The 16,837-nt window shown below is 61.7% G+C and overlaps 1 protein-coding gene across 1 annotated transcript in view; it reads right to left on the reverse strand.

Moving 5' to 3' along the window:
* COL18A1 (collagen type XVIII alpha 1 chain) overlaps nucleotides 1–14,306 on the reverse strand; it is a 47,847-nt gene extending 33,541 nt beyond the window's left edge. Inside the window, exons 1-2 of the mRNA XM_032865204.1 lie at nucleotides 12,896–14,306; nucleotides 697–1,241 (exon numbers count right to left, since the gene is read on the reverse strand). Coding sequence (XP_032721095.1) covers nucleotides 697–1,241; nucleotides 12,896–14,306 — 1,956 coding nt within the window. The remainder of the gene's footprint in view (nucleotides 1–696; nucleotides 1,242–12,895) is intronic.
* Between the last annotated feature and the right edge of the window lie 2,531 nt (nucleotides 14,307–16,837).

Below are 16,837 nucleotides of genomic sequence, written 5' to 3' on the forward strand. Positions count from 1 at the left end.
GGGGGCTCTCAGAGCAGGGTTGGGGCTCGTGAATCAGCGCCTGCGGAGGGTGGGAGGCTGAGTGCCGGGAGAAAGACTCCCCACCCGGGCTCTGGGAAGGCCCAGGCCAGGCAGAGGGGACAGGGGCCTCCCTGAGGACAGGTGGGGACAGCGGCCAGCCAGGGTCCCTGGGGCACTTTTGCCCTTGCTGCCCTGAAACCGAGCTGTGGACACTCGGGATGGTGAAAACGAGGACGGTCAGTAGGGTTGACAGGGTGACAGGAACCGCCGGCCCGGCCCAGGCTCAGTGCTACGCTCTGCTGTTACTGTCTTGAAACTCCCCGTTTTAGGCGTGCACGAGTCCCGTGGGTCTGGACGCGGACCCCCTCAGGCAGTGGGGCCCCAGGGTCACTGCAGGCACCACACACAGAGGGGGGCAGGATGGGTGTCCAGGGAGGAAGGTGGTTCCAAGGGGCCTCCTGCGCAGGGGGATCAAAGGGGTGAGAGCACCAGGAGGGGGACATGCGGGAGCCCGACAGAGCCGGGACCCCCAGGGCTGCGGACCCCTGCAGGACAGATGGCTCTGCCCCAGGGGTGGCCCGCTCTGGGGGACGGCGGCACAAGGCAGGAGGTCGCTATCGTCCTGGTCCCCGTGTCTGGACAGACCCCTGCCCCCAGGGCAGGTCCCCCCCGCGAGGGCGGTGGCCATAGGGTTACCTGGAACTTATCAGGGTCCGCTCCTCCGGCCTGGGCCACGAAGAGGCCCGCGCCGGGCTCCAGCTCCAGGCCCCGCAGGGAGCGCGCCAACGGCACCCGCTGGAACAACTCGCAGTCCACGAACAGCGCCGCGGTCGCGCCGTCCACACTGAGGGCAAAGCGCGTCCACTGGCCAGTGAAGGCGGGCAGGCGGAAGCTGGCGGCCGTGTGGGTCCGCGCGGCCCCCGGCTCCGTGTACAGCAGCTGGATCTGCTGGTGCCCGTCGCGCACGCCCGACAGCTTCACGCCCACGGAGACCACCGCCTGCGCCGCGTCCGTGACGGCGAACAGCACCCCCGCGTCCTCGGTGGCGGGCCGGACGTGGAAGTGCAGCGAGAAGTCGCGGAAGAACCGGCCGGGGAAGTGGTAGCGGGCGGCCTGGCCGCTGTTGGCGTCCGGGCCGAAGACGAAGGCCGGCCCCACGTCGGGGTCCTCCACCTGGGTCACCTGCTGGGGCGGGGGCTCTCCGAGCAGCTGCAGGAGCCCCACCTCCGCGCCCAGAGTTTCTGCAAAGAAGAGAGAGACCCCCGGTGAGGGTGTGTCTGGGGGTAACCGGGCAGGCACTGTGCCAGGGGACACTGAGTCACGAGGGGCTCCCCACCCGCCTGGCACCTGCCCTGCTTCTCCAGGCACCACACGGTCCACACATCATGGCTCCCTTCCCTCACGGGCCCCCGGAGGACGCGACAGGAACCGTCCCACCGGGGGCTGGAGGCGGCAAGGTTGTGCGGGGCGCGGCGACCGTGTCAGAGCCCCAGCCTGCTGCGGGGGCCAGGGCCTGCACTACCCCCAACCCATGACCCACGCCCCCACCCTCAGCCAGCGGGAACCGGGCTCCAGCCCCAATGAGGGCCTCCTGCCCGGGGCGCCCGCCCTGCCCTTGCCAACGTCAGTCACATGAAGGAGAGAAACGCGACGGCCCTGCAGTTCCCGGCGCTCTGATCTCCGTTACCGACCCGCCTGCACATTCAACCCCCGGGGCAGGAAACCAGACCAGGGGCTGTTTCTGGGAGGCTCTGTCCTGGCATGAGCCAGTCCTGGGGTTCCGGGCCTGTGTCACCCCTGGAATACAGGGAAGCCACCCAGCTGCCCCAGCTCTGTCAGGGGCTTCCTCGGTGTCCCCTCCCCCCATGTCCATGTGGGGCTGCCACAGCCCTGACCTACAGGGGGCCAAGTGGCTGATGAGCCACCAGGGAGACCTGGGGTTCCTTTACCAACAGACGCTCATACCTTCCTCTCAAATGCCCCTGGGAGTCCCAGCCCCCACTGGTTCGCTCTCTTGGGAGCCCACGGTCTGCCTTCCTCCCCCATGCCCTCCCACCACATAGAAGCAGCTTGAGTCTAGGCTGGGGACACGGCCATGAGTCCAGTGTTCCCCTCATCTCTTGTCCTTCCAGGTGAGACCAAAGGCTGCTGTGGTGGGGACATGGGTCATGATCTCCATGATGACAGTCCTGGGCCCCAGCAGGGCCTGACTTGACCGTGCACCTGCCCGAGCCTTTCAGGTGAAGCCCGGAGAACGCTCCCTGGGCAGGCAGGGGCCACCAGCAGCCTGATGGTCTCGGGCCGGGAGTCAGGTGCCGGGGCCAGAGGGCAGGGCCCACCTCTCTGTCCGGGGAGCGCAGTCACTGCGGCACACAGGGAGGGGGAGAGCCGTGGGAGCAAACAGCAGTTCAAGGACAGACCCACGCTTGAGGGATTTCCCATATGCATGCTTTACCGGCTGCAGCCGGGACTTTGGGGACACAGTCCAGCCAAAGGCGCCAACCCAAAGGCTTTTCCCTCAAGACCCCAGCCGCAGCCTGGGTGCGGTCATTCTCCAAGGTGAGAATTACCCGAGGTTGGGCGGGGGATGCTCTTCCGGGAAGGGGCTGCTGGCCAGTGGGCATCCTGAGCAAGGTGGTGAGCGCGCCCGTGACCCTGTGCGTGAACATGACTGAATGTGGCAGTGAGTGTGAACGTGTGTGTGGGGGTGTGTGCTGGGCACCTGATGTCCGGCCCTGAGCAGCGGGCCAGGTCAGAGCCGAGGGAGGCAAGGCCAAACCCCAACTTCTTAAGGCAAGTCCTGTCTTGCAAAGAGCTCTTTGAGAACCACAGACAAAGACAGAAGCCACCCACATGAGGACAAGCCCTTGGGTACCCCCCAGGGGCGGTCCACGTGGGACCTTGCTGGGCATCTCGGCCTGGCATGGCCCTGACCTCCCGCCATGGCAGTACCGCCGGCCGGCCGGGGCTCCCCATCCCCACCAGGCGAGACCCTCCCTCCCGCAGACAGGAAGTGGGGCGCGGCCGAGCGCAGGGCAGACTGCAGTCTCGTCAGAACGGCAGTCTGGCCTCGGTGCTAGGGAGCAGGGGGGCCTCGCAGGAAGACCGCAGGCTCCGGGGAGACAGTGGCTACTTGATGCTCGAGGACAGACACTGCTGTCCGCCCAGATGGCAGCTGCTGGGACCGTCCCCTCATCTCGCCATTCACAGGGCCTCAGCATGCAGTCGGGGAGATGCTCTAAGATCAGGAAGCCGGACTCTCACCAGCCTCCAGGTCAGTGGCCCTGTTGTCCTGACTCCGCTGTCTCCAAAGTTAAACACAGATATGCCCACCACTGCCCTTCCTCCCAGGCAGCTAGAAGTCTCCCAGATTAATTTAGAACACAAGAGCCACTGATGTCCTGGGCTGACAGACAACAGCATGGGCCAAGGCAGGCCCAGGGACCCCAGCGATGCCCAGTCAGCTCCTTTCTCTCCGTGAAATTCCTCATGGTTCCCACTGGCAGTCAGCCTCTAAATGTCATGGCCCTGAAGTCATGGGTCCCTTCTCCAGTTACTGGCCCTGTGAGTGGAGGATGGGGTCACCTCCCCGCAGACATTCTGGAAGCTGCTGCTCAAAAGGCCCTGGCCCAGCTGTGGTGGGCAGGAAACCAAGATGTCTCCAAAAAGCAAACGCCCATGCCGTTCTCGGAGAGTTTAGAAGAACACCTTCCTGGGAACACAGTGGGTGACATGTCTGGCAAGTGGGAGCCCCTCTGGATGGTCCACACTCACCTAGATTAAGGAATCAGGGGACCTGGGGCACCTGGATGGCTCAGTGGGTTAAACCCTCTGTCTTCGGCTCAGGTCATGAACTTAGGGTCCTGGGATCGAGCCCCGCATCAAGCTCTCTGCTCAGCAGGGAGCCTCTGTCCCTCTCTCTCTCTCTGCCTGCTTCTCTGCCTACTTGTGATCTCTGTCTGTCAAATAAATAAATTAAATCTTAAAAAAAAAAAAAAAGGAATCAGGGCACTTGCCTAGTTGAAGACAGTTTCCCTTTCGGCAAACAGCCAGCCATGCCCAAGGGGAATTGCCCTAAGTACATGAGGCTGGTTTAACACTCAAGATTAATGACTTTGGTCATCAATACCAGCTGGAAAGAATCACAGAATCGTACCAGTAGATAAAGAAAAAGCATTTGATAAAATCCAACACTCATGCATGGTAAAAACTCTCAGTAAATGAAGAATAAAACAGAATTTCCTCTGCTGCATGAAGAGTATCTGCAAAGCAGCCCCACAGCTCATAGCACACTTTGTGGTGAGAAACCTGAAGCTTTCACACTAAGATCAGGTGTCTCTCACCACCCCTTTGCAACATCGTGCTACAGGTTCTCACTAATGCAATGAAGCAAGAATAGGAAATAAAATGCACAGATTGGAAAGGAAAAATAAAAATGTCTGTTTGTAGATGACATGACTATCTATGCAGCAAATCCAAAAGAACTGACAAAAAGAAAACAAAACTAATAAGCAATTATAGCAAGGTAGTAGGATACAAGATTAATATACAAAATTCAATTACTTTCCTATATACCAGTAATAAACAAGTGGAATTTGAAATTAAAAATGTAATACCATTTATATTAACATTCCCACAAATGAATTACATAGGTATAACAAATACATGTACAACACCTATATGAAGAAAACTACAAAACTCTGCTGAAATAAATCAAAGAACTAAACAATGCAGGGATGGCCCATGTTCATGGATAGAAAGACTCAATGTTGTCAAAATGTCAGTCATTCCCACCTTGGTCTGTAGATCCAGGGCAGTCCCAGTCAAAATCCCACCAAGTTCTTCTGTGGATACTAACGAACTGATTCTGAAGCTTATGTGGCAGGCAAAGACCCAGAAGAGCCAACACAAAGTTGGAGAAGAACAAAGTTGAGGACCGACACCATCTAACTTCAGGAGTCACCATGGAGCAACAGTGACCAAGACACTATGGTATTGGAGAAGGAACAGACAACGAGAGCAATGGGACAGTACAGAGAGCCCAGAAACACAGCCACACACACGCTGTCCAGGGCATGAGGCCATCCGTGTCTTCAGCAAGCGGGGCGGGAACAACGGCACGTCCACACGCAAAAAGTGACCCTAGACACAGACCTCACGCTCTTGATGATTCACTCACAGTGGATCGCAGACTCAATGCAGAATGCGAAATGATTAAACTTCGAGAAGACAACACAGGAGAAATCCTGGGGGACCCTGCAGAGGGGGTGACTTTTTTCACACAGCACCAAAGGCACAATCCGAGAAAGAGAGGACGGGTGAGCCGGACTTTGTTAACACGCCAAACTTGTGTTCTGCAAAAGACCATGTCAGGAGAGTGAGAAGACAAGCCACAGCCTGGGAGGAAGCATTTGCCAACGACACCTCCTAAAGGACAGTTATCTGTAATATATAAAGAGCTCTGAAAACTCAACAATGAAACAAACGACCTTTTAGAAATAGACAAAAGACCCAACAGAGAAGACACACAGACGGCCAATCAGTAAAGCTGCCCCACGTCCCAGGTCACCGGGGAGATGGAACGCAAACAGCGGCGACACCGCTGCACCCCTCCGAGGGCGGCCACGGTCTGGCGAGGACGGGAGCGCCCGGAGCGCCCGGTCACGGCTGCGGGGAAAGCAGGTGGTGCCACCACCTCAGAAGGAGGTTTGGTGGTTTCTCCCAAGACGAAACCTGCTCTTCCCATCCGACCCGGCGATCGCGCTCCCTGAGGTCCCCCCGCGGCGGACGGGAACACACGTCCCCACAGAAACCTGCCCACGAGGGCGGCAGCAGCTCCGTGCGTAACTGCCGACCCTCGGAAGCCACCCAGGGGTTCTTCAGCGGGTGGACGGACACGGGAACTGTCCCTCCAGCTGGGAGAGGGTGTTCAGCGCGAAGAGGACATGAGCCATCCCGCCATGAGGGGACGCGGGGGGCCGTGAGTGTGTCACTGAGTGACAGGAGCCGGTCTGAGAAGGCTGCGGCCCGTGTGACCCCAGCGACAGGACTCTCTGGTGAAGGCACAGCAGTGGGGCTGGTGATGGGTCTCATTGCAGTGGTGGGAAGAGGAGGGACAAATGGGCGGAGCACGGCAGACGGGGAGGGCAGAGGACTCTGTAAGACCCCGCAGCGGGGGATGCCCGTCCCTACGCAGCCGTCCCAACGCACAGAACGCCTGCCCCGAGAGGGACCCTCCCGTGAACGACGGGCTCTGGGGGATGACGACGTGTCCGTGTGGGCTCATTCACGGGAACAGACGCAGGACTCGGGTGCGGGATGCGGACAGTGGGGGAGGCTGTGCCTGCGTGGGGACAGGGCAAGTGGGACAAGGAGGTGACAGTTTTTGACAATCCACTGAGATGTGACAAGCCACGTATCAGCAACATGCACTCTTATGCACGCACACATCATAAAATGGAGCAGGTCCTCATTCGTCCTGGAGACCATGAGACACTGTCTCCTCCTACTTTCCTGCTAGACTAGAGTGTAACACCCCAGTGAGACAGACGTGCAGGCACAAAAGCTCAGCACCTGTCGCCTTATTACACAGAGTCACAACCACAAAATAAAAAATGTCTGGAGTGAGTGGAAAACCTAAAGCTGATACCAGAGAAGAAAATATATTGAAAACATTTTAAGAAACATCTAGGGGCACCTGGGGGGCTCAGCTGGTTGAGTGTCCCATTCTTGGTTTCAGCTCAGGTCATGATCTCAGGGTCCTGGGGCTGAGCTCCGCATCGGGCTCTGTGCTTGGCACCGAGTCAGCTAGAGGATTCTCTCCCTCTCCCCCTACTGCTCTACCCACACACATGCACGTGCTCGTTCTCTCTCTCTAAAATAAGTCCCTCAGGGGAGGTTTAACTGTCTATGCCTGATGCATTAAGAGCATGCATACTTGTCTGCTGTTCAGCTCGACCCATCGAAGCCTGAGTGAAATGTTTCTGATGATTTGGAGAGAAAGTGCTAAAGGACATCCATGATCTTTGCAGAAGGTTGTCAACCCCCGAGCTCAGGGCCATGTCCAGTCACCCGGAGCCCAATCAGGGCCGGCACGGACAGGGCAAACAGGTCGAGAGGACAAGTGGAGCCACTACTGGCACAAGAAGCTGGAAATTCCTGAAAGTCTGCGTTTGCGGAGGACAAACTAGAAGCACAAGAGAACAAGAGCATTTCCTGCAGTGACATGAGACATTTTTGAGACCTGTCGCCACAGAAAAGAGGTACTTTTGGGTACACAGTGAGCCCATGTGTGCAAAAAAGGCTCGAGAGTATGAGTACTTGAGCGCGCACACACGCATGCGCACGCCACGGTATGGTGTCTGGAACGTGCAAATGGTTCTGTGCAGATGCAATTAATGTTCTAGCCCCAGACGGGGAGGTTAACCAAATCTAACGCATACACCCTTAAAAATGTGGCACATGGCAGCCCCCAGGAGCTGGAAGTGGCAGGGGACACTCTTCCCTGCAGCCCCAGAAGGAGCACAGCCTTGCGGACAGGCACCTTAATTTTAGCCCAGTGAGACGGATTTCGGACTTCTGACCTCTAGAACTGTAAGGTTACACGTCTGCATTATTTTAAGCTACGAAGTTTGTGCCCATTTGTCAGAGCAACCACAGGAAACTCACACACACACATTTACAAAAAAGGCAAGAGTGCACGGGAAAGATGCCCTGTTCCAGCAGCGAGAGGGGCTTGGAAGTTGTGCTCAGTCCTCTCCTGTGTGGCTCCGATCTCAACATCTTTGTGTTCATGAGCTATTTCTGGGATAAAATGTAACCCAGGAGAGAAGCAACGGGGCACAAGATGATGCGGCAGACTGGTCCTAAGGGGTGGGGGTGGCAGGTAAAGTGGTCCCCCCAGGGCTAGAATTTGTGGTTCGGGAAAAGGAAGGCTCACTGTGAGCACTGACTACTCCGCACACTCTCTCCTCCACAGGACGGGGGCCACGTGTCTGCAGTACCTGCTCCTTCCAAGCAGGGCTGCCCACAGATAGCTGGCAGAGCAACGGTGCATGGAGGCAGGGGCCCCTGAGCAGTTTCACACACTTCAGGGGCAAGTTGGGGCCCCCGGAACACTGGCCATGTTGCTTGGAGGGGACGAGGCAGGACCCACAGCACAGCCTTCCCAGTCACAAGGCCAGCCTCTCTGAGTGCATGACCTCAGGAGAAGGAGTGGCTGCTGAGTCTTCCAAGAATCAGAAGATCAGAAAAAGAACTTAGAGGGAAGCCAGCATGGCAGAGAGGGAGAGGCTGGGCCAGACACCAGGAAGGGGACTGATCACAAACACGATCCTACCCTGGAATCACTGACACACACAACTCCTCGAGAGCACAAAGCTGAGCATCTGCCCTGCCACCCGGTTCGCGGTTCTCTCCGGACACACGTTTCAAGACAAAAACAAACTGCATATTACATGTGACAATCACGTTCTAACATGGTCAACCTGATCCAATATCCAGATGGGTGGAGAGATGGGTGGGTGGACGGATGGGTGGGTGGATGGACAGATGGATGGATGGGTGGGTGGGTGGATGGACGGATGGGTGGGTGGAAGGACAGATGGACGGATGGGTGGGTGGGTGGACGGATGGGTGGTTGGATGGACAGATGGACGGGTGGGTGGGTGGGTGGGTGGATGGACGGATGGATGGATGGGTGGGTGGAAGGACAGATGGACGGATGGGTGGGTGGGTGGACGGATGGGTGGTTGGATGGACAGATGGACGGGTGGGTGGGTGGGTGGGTGGATGGACGGATGGATGGATGGGTGGGTGGGTGGACGGATGGATGGGTGGAAGGACAGATAGATGGGTGGCTGGACAGATGGGTGGGTGGATGGACGGATGGATGGATGGGTGGGTGGATGGACGGATGGATGGATGGGTGGTGGATGGACGGATGGATGGGTGGAAGGACAGATAGATGGGTGGCCGGACAGATGGGTGGGTGGATGGACGGATGGACGGATGGATGGGTGGAAGGACGGATAGATGGGTGGCTGGACAGATGGGTGGTTGGATGGACGGATGGACGGGTGGGTGGGTGGGTGGACGGATGGGTGGGTGGATGGACGGATGGATGGATGGGTGGGTGGATGGACAGATGGACGGATGGGTGGGTGGATGGGCAGATGGGTGGGTGGATGGACAGATGGACGGATGGGTGGGTGGATGGACGGATGGGTGGGTGGAAAGACGCATAGATGGGTGGAAGAATGGCTGGATCTGTGGGTGGTTGCGTAGAAGGGTGGCTGGGGGCATCTGTGGTCGGGTGGGAGGACTACCGGAAGGATGGGTGGGTGGGTGGGTGGATGGAAGTGGGCGGATGGGCTAGCTTCTCACACGTTATATAATAGTAAATGGTAGTTTAAGATTTGATTTCTCAAGGGAAAGGAAAGCAGTCAAACATGACTTCCGTGTGGCAGGATGGACAGATCCTTCACCAAGGGGAAGGACATGGTCAGGGAGATGACCCCACATGGAGAGTCCAACCGCCACCACACCATCTTATCTTGCTCCTCCTCAGGGAGGCCGCAGGTGAGCTCCCGTCTGCATGATGTCCCACGTCAGCCTTCCTCAGCAGTAAGGGATAACTGCCAGAGACAATGGTGACCCCGATGGCCACGGGGCGGACAGTCCGGGAAGCCCCATCCCGAGCGCCACGTGTCTCCTTACCCGCAGACAAGCCCATCCACTGTTCTGTGCACCTGACATCCCTGCAGGAAAGCTGAAGCCACGACTGGGACCTGCGGGACAGCTCAGCCAAGGTCCTCAAACCAAAATTCGTAGGTTGGCAAGAGGCGGGCGGCGAGACTAAGGATCTCCGTGGAGGTGGTCCTACGCTCTCACGTCAGAGTCAGCGGGAAGCCTCCAGTTACCGCAGCAGTTACGTCTGCCGTTGCGGAGTTCACGGGTCATTACAGGCGGGGGTGGAAGCCCAGCAGCCGGGAAGCCTGCACACTTGGTGGGTCCGTGACAGACGGGCTGGGCACCCTCCCCAGAAGTCAGTGCCGGCCTTGGAATCGTGGCAGTGACGAGACCCCACTGGCTGGGGCCCTGCGGCCTGGGGCTCTGCCTGCCGGGCGTCCGTGGGGTGCTCACGCCCAGTCCTGGGGCTAGACTGCCCGCGTCCCCCTTCCAGCTCGCTCTTGCTAGCCATGAGGCACACACACATCTTTATTCCCGCCAGACCTCAGTTTCTCCCCTGCAGACAGGAACAACAGCTGCTCCCAGGCTCAGAACAGGACCTGTCTTCACCGTCATTCCCAGGAACATCAGGAAATGTGCACAGAGAGCAAAGCCCAGGCTGCCCGTCACAGTCCTGCGGCCATGCCCCACTCGGTGCCCCCTTCCCCAGGGGCAGTCGCCTTGCTGGCTGACCCTCCCCTGTGTAGAGGCCCTACTCACTTTTCCCTGAGGCCTGAGGGACATAGACAGACACGGCACCAAGTCCCCCACAGCATGCTGACACACGGCTGGCTCCAGCCACGGCACAGGGGCTCCCCCAAGAGCTCTCTCCTCTCAGCCGCCTCCCTGGGCCCCAACCAGTGGCTACACGGTCCCCCTGCCCAGGGCTGGCGTCAGCCCCTCCCCAACCCGCTCTCTCCGTGCGGACAGGAGGGAAGCAGGTAAGGAAGGACACGTCCGGCAGGCTGGACAGAGCTGCGGCCTTACCAGGTGACCCGTCCACACACCCCTGCCCGAGGGTGAAGGGGGTGGGGGCCATCTCTGCCCTGGAGCCTGGGGCCCCCACACTGGACACACTTGATGGAAAGGACTGAAACAGCGCGGCCTCAGGGGGAAGCCGCTGTGGGCAGCTCTGGTTGGGTCCTAGGAACGATGCGGCACCCCCCCTTTGGGTCTCCTTCCCCTACAGAGCACCTCACCCCCTCCACGCTCCCCGCACCCCAGAGCCTTCCGATTCCCATGTAGCCCGGGCCCTCACTCAGCCCGGGTCCTCACACTCATCACCAGAGACCAGCCACCCACAGGGAGGAGGGGCTGGGGATCCCTCCTGATCAGAGCCTTCCCCCTGCTCTGCCTGTCCCCATCAGGTGGGGATGGAAAGGCCCAGGGGCCTGGCAGTGGTGGCATCCCCTGCTGGGAGGCCGGAGGAGGGATGATGTTCCCAGCCCAAACCCTGGCTCCCCCAGGACCCTCCCCAGCCAGGCCACACCCACGAGGGACCCTCACGATGATAAATTCCTGACCCCCACCTGTGGCCTGAGGGGGCGTGGGCAGTGAGCACTGCCTGAGGAGTCCCCCAGGGCTCTGCCGGAAACACAGCCTCCCTGACGGCCCGGGGGCCCTGCCAACGTGTGCAGATGTCCGGTAAGAAGTCCCTGTCAGGCCACTCGGCTAAGCAAGGCAGCTGCACTCAGAGACGGTCCCCGCCCCACACCTCCCTGCCCAGGCCACGTGAGCACCGCCTCACCCTAGCTCCCAGCCCGCACCCAGTGTGGCCGAGCCCCCAGACCGAGGAGACCGGCCGGGCAGGCAGCAGGACCCACGTGTGCGCAGGCCCGGCGCAGGCAAGACACGTGGGCAGGCCCGGCGCTCCCGCCCCAGGGGCAGAGGAGGCGGGCTGAGGCTCAGCAGCCCGGAGGCCTCACTGCAGTGCTGGGCGCCCACACACGGCTCACGGCCACGGCCATGGCACAGACCCTCGAGGAGGCCACGCCAGCCTGGCATCAGGTGTTCGGGCGACGAGCGCCTGTGGGAGCAAACAGCTCACCGAGGCCTCACTACACGCGGGGACATCGAGCCCCCCCCACCAGCAGCCCCGGGTGCGCCCCTGCCTCCCCTGGACCCCAGCTCTCAGGCAGCCACGGGCCTCTCCGCTCGGCACCCACCGGGTCTTCCAGAGCCGCCCGGTGTGGCTCCTCTGCCGAGTTACCTCCTGGTAACTCCCGCTCGCACGCGGGGCTCAGCCTCCCCCACTCACCTGTCTGTGGCTGCTGGAGCCCCTTCCTCCGCCCCTCCCGCTCCCTTCCTCGGTGGAGCTGGGCACAGGAGCCAGGAACTCACCCATGCACGTCCCCCAGGGCCCCAGCAGGGTGACAACCCCACCTTGGGGTCACTCCAAAGCCCAGCGAGCCCCAGGACTGAAGCAGGTCAAGGCTGCCCCCAAGGGCAGGGAAGCAGGACACCCAGACCCCTGGAGTGGGGCCGAGGCCTTGAGGGCGAGCAGGAGCACCCACACCGCTCAGAGGCCCTCCCGGGGACGCAGAGGCAGCTGGCAGGGCCTCTCTTGGGCTACGGCCTCGCCCTGTCCCCTGCAAACCACATGGCGACGGGGGCACAGTTCAGGCTGGGGGAGAGGCCCAGCAGTGGCCCTGCACTCCCAGACGCCGGCTGGGACAGCTCTGTGACCTTGGCAGACTCACTGCCTACAGTGACCCCTTGACCTTCTGAACAAGTTCTCTCCCTCCCGCATCGGGCCCCACAACCCCCAGCCATGCAGGCTGGGCCACAACAGCCCAGAGGAGGGGCCAGAATTTGGCTGGAATCCTGGCTCCCTCAGGGAGGTCACCGCTCCGTGCCTCAGTGTCCCCTCTGGACACTGAGCTGTGTCACGGGCTCTCCCGGAGCCGTGGGGAGGACTGGACGAGCCACGGTGCTCAGGCAGGGCTGCTGCTGAGAGCTGGCGCCTGTCGTGCGCAGAGCCAGGGTCACGAGCCCTCTCTCCCCTCCGGAGCTCAGCCTTTCCCCTGCTAAGGCAGCATCTCAGCCCCTCTGCCTCTCGCCCACATCATGCATGGGACGGGGGCCTCTGTGCCGGGTTCCCTGCAGCCGGGCCGAGCTCACCTGGCAGGCCAGAGGGACAGGGCGGGGAGGAGAGCCGGCCAGTTACCTGCACCCGGCCCGATGAACACGCAGTAGCCGTCCTCCCGGGCCGGGAGCGAGGCGCAGGGGACCGGCAGCCCGCCCCCGTCCAGGTGGCTCCAGCACGCGTCCTCCAGGGCCTCGCAGAACTGGCGGCAGGGCGGGGGCGCGGGCAGCAGGCCGGCGGCACAGGGCGGGGCCAGCAGCAGGCAGAAGAACCAGGCGAGGAAACGGTGGCAGCGCGTCTGGAGGAGGCCCCCCCAGGCCCGGGCGGCGGCCTGCACCTCCTCGCTGCTCCCGTGGTGCAGGTGGTTGGGCAGCCACGAGCGCCCGATGCCCAGGCGGCCGCAGACCGGCAGGGAGGGAGGCAGCGGCAGGCAGCGGCCAGCGGCCCCGGGCACGGGCTGCCCGGTGGGGGTCAGCGGGGCCGCCCCCAGCAGCGCGGAGACACCAGCAAGACCCGGCCCCACAGAGTCAGCCCCGTAAGGAGCCCAAGCACCCTTGTCCACAGTTACAGAGAAGAGTGGGATCCGAGCCACCAGCGTGGGGGGGTCGGAGGAGAGAGCCGAGGGAGAAGCAAGGGCGCCCGGGGGACCCGCCACCAGGGCAAGCAGATGTGGCGAGGGCTTGCGGATGTCAGGGCGTCGGTGCCGCTGGCTGGGACGGGCTGCCACGGGCAGGAGTCCTCCACTGTCCGGATCCTGGGGCCACCCCGGGGACGGCTGGCTCCCCCAGGGAGGGGCCCCACCCAGCGCGGAGGACAGAGAAGCTCTACCTGGAGAAGGTGGCGGCAGCGAGGGCCCGCCCGGGAAGGGAGGCAGCTGGGTGGGCCCCGGCGGGGTTCCGGCCTCCATCCTTGGGGTGTCTGGAGAGCTCAGGGCCATACTGCCCAGCCAAAGAGTGGTGCCGTTCTCTTGCGGGGCGCTGGAGGGCCCGGCCAGCGTGAGGGGGGCTGCGGGGGTCACAGGGGCTTGCGTCTCTGCCGCAGGGGAACCCGCGGGGGTCGTGGTGTCATCCCACAGCTGGACAAAGCTCCGGATGCCCTGAGCCACATGCAGGATCTTGGCTCCCACGCCGGCGATGTTCTCCTCCTTCATGTCCGGGCCGGCGGTGGAGGCAGCGGGTGTGGTGGAGGCCCTGCCCTGGCCGGTCTCCAGCCTCTCCACGGGGAGTACGGGGTTGGCAGGGGCTCTCCCCTGCTCTGAGGGACCATGCCGGGGGGCCGAGTGCGTGGTGGTGTCCTCCCTGGGCTGCACATGGGGGCTCTGCAAGGGCGCGGAGACCAGTTCGGCCGGGGGCTCGTCTGTCCTAGTGGACCACAGCCAGTTCAGGCTCAGTAGGTTAGCCTGGGCGGCGGCGGGGCGGTAGGTGAGCAGCAGCGGCAGCAGCAGCAGCAGCAGCAGCGGCGGGCCCACGCGGCCGCAGGGGAGAGGAGCCATCAGGGCTGTGCGCCCCGGAGGAGCCGCGGGCGGGGTCTGCGCGCCGGGGGCGGGGCCAGCTGGCTCCGCCCTCCCCGCCCACAGGCCGCGCCCCTCCCCGGCTCCTGCAGCGGGGAGGCTCTCCCCCCACCTCTCCCCTGTCGCCAAAGGCGAAAGGCTCTAGATAAGGTGACAGGCCCTGGGGCGACTTCTCCTGGGTCTTTGCAGCAGCCACAGATGGAGAGGCTCCCCTCCCTCCGGGACCTGGCCCTGGGAAGGGGTCTGCTGGGGCCAGGGCAGGGGCTGGGAACCCCTGGACAGCCCCAGCCCACATGCGCTCAGAGACCCTGCAACAGCCAACAGCCGGGAGAGCCTGGCCCGGGGCCGCCAGTCTGTGGCCAAACAGGAACTTTAAAAAATGCTCAGCTTTCCAGTTCTTGTGGAACAAGTGTTGCCTCTGAGACCTTCACCAGCCAAAGACCCAGAGGGCGGGTCGTCCATGCACGCCCGGGGCCAGAATCCCGCCTGCTCAGACCCCAGCGCCCTCGGGACACCCCATCTCCATCTGGCCCAAGCCACTGGCTGGGCACCACCCGCACCCTGCTCTGCACTGTCCTGTCCTGAGGGTTTCCAAGCGAACCCTGGGGCGGCTCCAGGGACAGAAGACCACAGCGGCTGGTGTCCGGCAGGCAGAAGAGGGTCACAGGGCTGGTGGACCCTGGAAGTGCGGGCAGAGGCACGTCCCAGGCAGACTTGGGTCTCCCCGTACCCTCTCCCGGACCTGTGTAGAGCAGGGGCTCTGCCTCTCCTGGGTGCCCAGCATGGGGCTGGGTGCTGGGCCTCTTCCAGAGACAGTCCCCGGGCCACAGGGGTGCAGGGGTGGTGGGCTTCCCTGTCCACATGAGGACCCCCGGGGCCCTTGACCCTGTGAATCGCGTGGGGCGCGGCCGCCAGCTGGCTTAGGAGGTTTCCTGGCTCACGGCAGAGACCACAGAAGAGGCAGAGCCAGAAGGCACTGGCACACTTACACAGACACCCTGGCTCGCCCACGCACACTCACACCCACTCATGCCATCACACACACTGCTTTCGCCATGACATTCTACTTCAGCTCCCACGTCCCCTCAACACCCCGTCTTCCCTAGGCTCTGGCGGGGGTCTCAGCCCACCCTCCCCCCAGGACTGGGCTCAGCCACGTAGCCGCTATGATGTGTCCCCAGCTGTCCCCAGCTCAGGGCACCGTGCATGTCATCAGTCAGCTACCGTCCAAAGGGCAGGGCCTGGCTGTTCGGGTCAGAACTCGGATTTCAGGGAAGAGGAACACTGTGTCCCCTCTGCAAAGTGGGGCCTTCCATATGCAAACATGTGTCTTGGTGAGGCCGTGTTCCCAGCATAAATCCCCACAATGCTCAGAATTCTGAGAAACGTGCAGAGTTGTCCTTTGCTTGAAAATCCACTAATGTGATTTTATGCCAAGAGTGTCTCCGGAAAATCTCGGGACAAAAATTCCAAAGGCTCTCTCCCTTCTCCCGCGCACCTGGGCACGTCCATCGGGAGGTGGCTCCCTTGTCCCTCCAGGTGGCCCTGGGCCCACTCGCCGGTGGGGCTGGCCCTGCAGCCACAGGCTCAGCTCGCCTCTGGGCAGAACAGGGACCCAGGCTGCACCCAGAGGGACGGCGGCTTCTTCCACAGTGGTACCCACACCGCAACCCAGGGCTCCCCTTCACCCTGCTCCCCCCACCCACGCCCTCCCGCTCCACACCCCGCCCTCGCTGCCGCCTTCCAGAAGCCACCTTCCATCACCCCGTCACCCCTCCCGCGGTCAACTTCACCGGCTTGGCCCTGCCCCCAGGTCTCCGCTCCCTCCAGCGAGCAACTCACCGGGCACTGCCCCGCAAGCCTCATCCACACGCACTCACACTCACGTGTGCACACTCACGCATGTTCCCATGCACACGCACACACATGCTCACTCACCAATTTACACACACACAATGCACACTCAGGCAATGTTTACAGGCAAACTCACATGTCGTACGTCCCCACACATGCACCTGCACATTCATATCCAGACAACGGCTCTCGGAAAGCACCGTGGTGAAGATCAGCTTCCCCTTGCCGGCTCCTCCAGCTGGGGCTGCCACAGGCCCCTTCCCAGCCCAGCTCCTGGGGGACACACACCACAGGGTCTGGATCCCGAGGCTCCGACCTGAGCTCCGTGTAAAGGGTCCCGTCTGGCTCGTGCCATGGGAGTCAGGGCTTTGATAATCACTCCGAGTCACCCATGGGGACAGAGAAGCAGGGGGCATCCATTTAAAAGTCACTGCGTCAGGGCACCTGGGTGGCTCAGTGGGTTAAAGCCTCTGCCTTCAGCTCAGGTCATGATCTCAGGGTCCTGGGATCGAGCCCCGCATCGGGCTCTCTGCTCAGTGGGGAACCACTTCCTCCTCTCTCTCTGCCTGCCTCTCTGCCTCCTTGTGATCTCTGTCTGTCAAATAAATAAATAAAATCTTAAAAAAAAACACAACTCACTGGGTCAGGTGCTAAATTTC

The sequence above is a fragment of the Lontra canadensis genome, unplaced genomic scaffold (genome assembly GCF_010015895.1).
Source record: "Lontra canadensis isolate GAN:19392208 unplaced genomic scaffold, GSC_riverotter_1.0 scaffold29, whole genome shotgun sequence".
Classification (NCBI taxonomy): Eukaryota; Metazoa; Chordata; class Mammalia; order Carnivora; family Mustelidae; genus Lontra; species Lontra canadensis.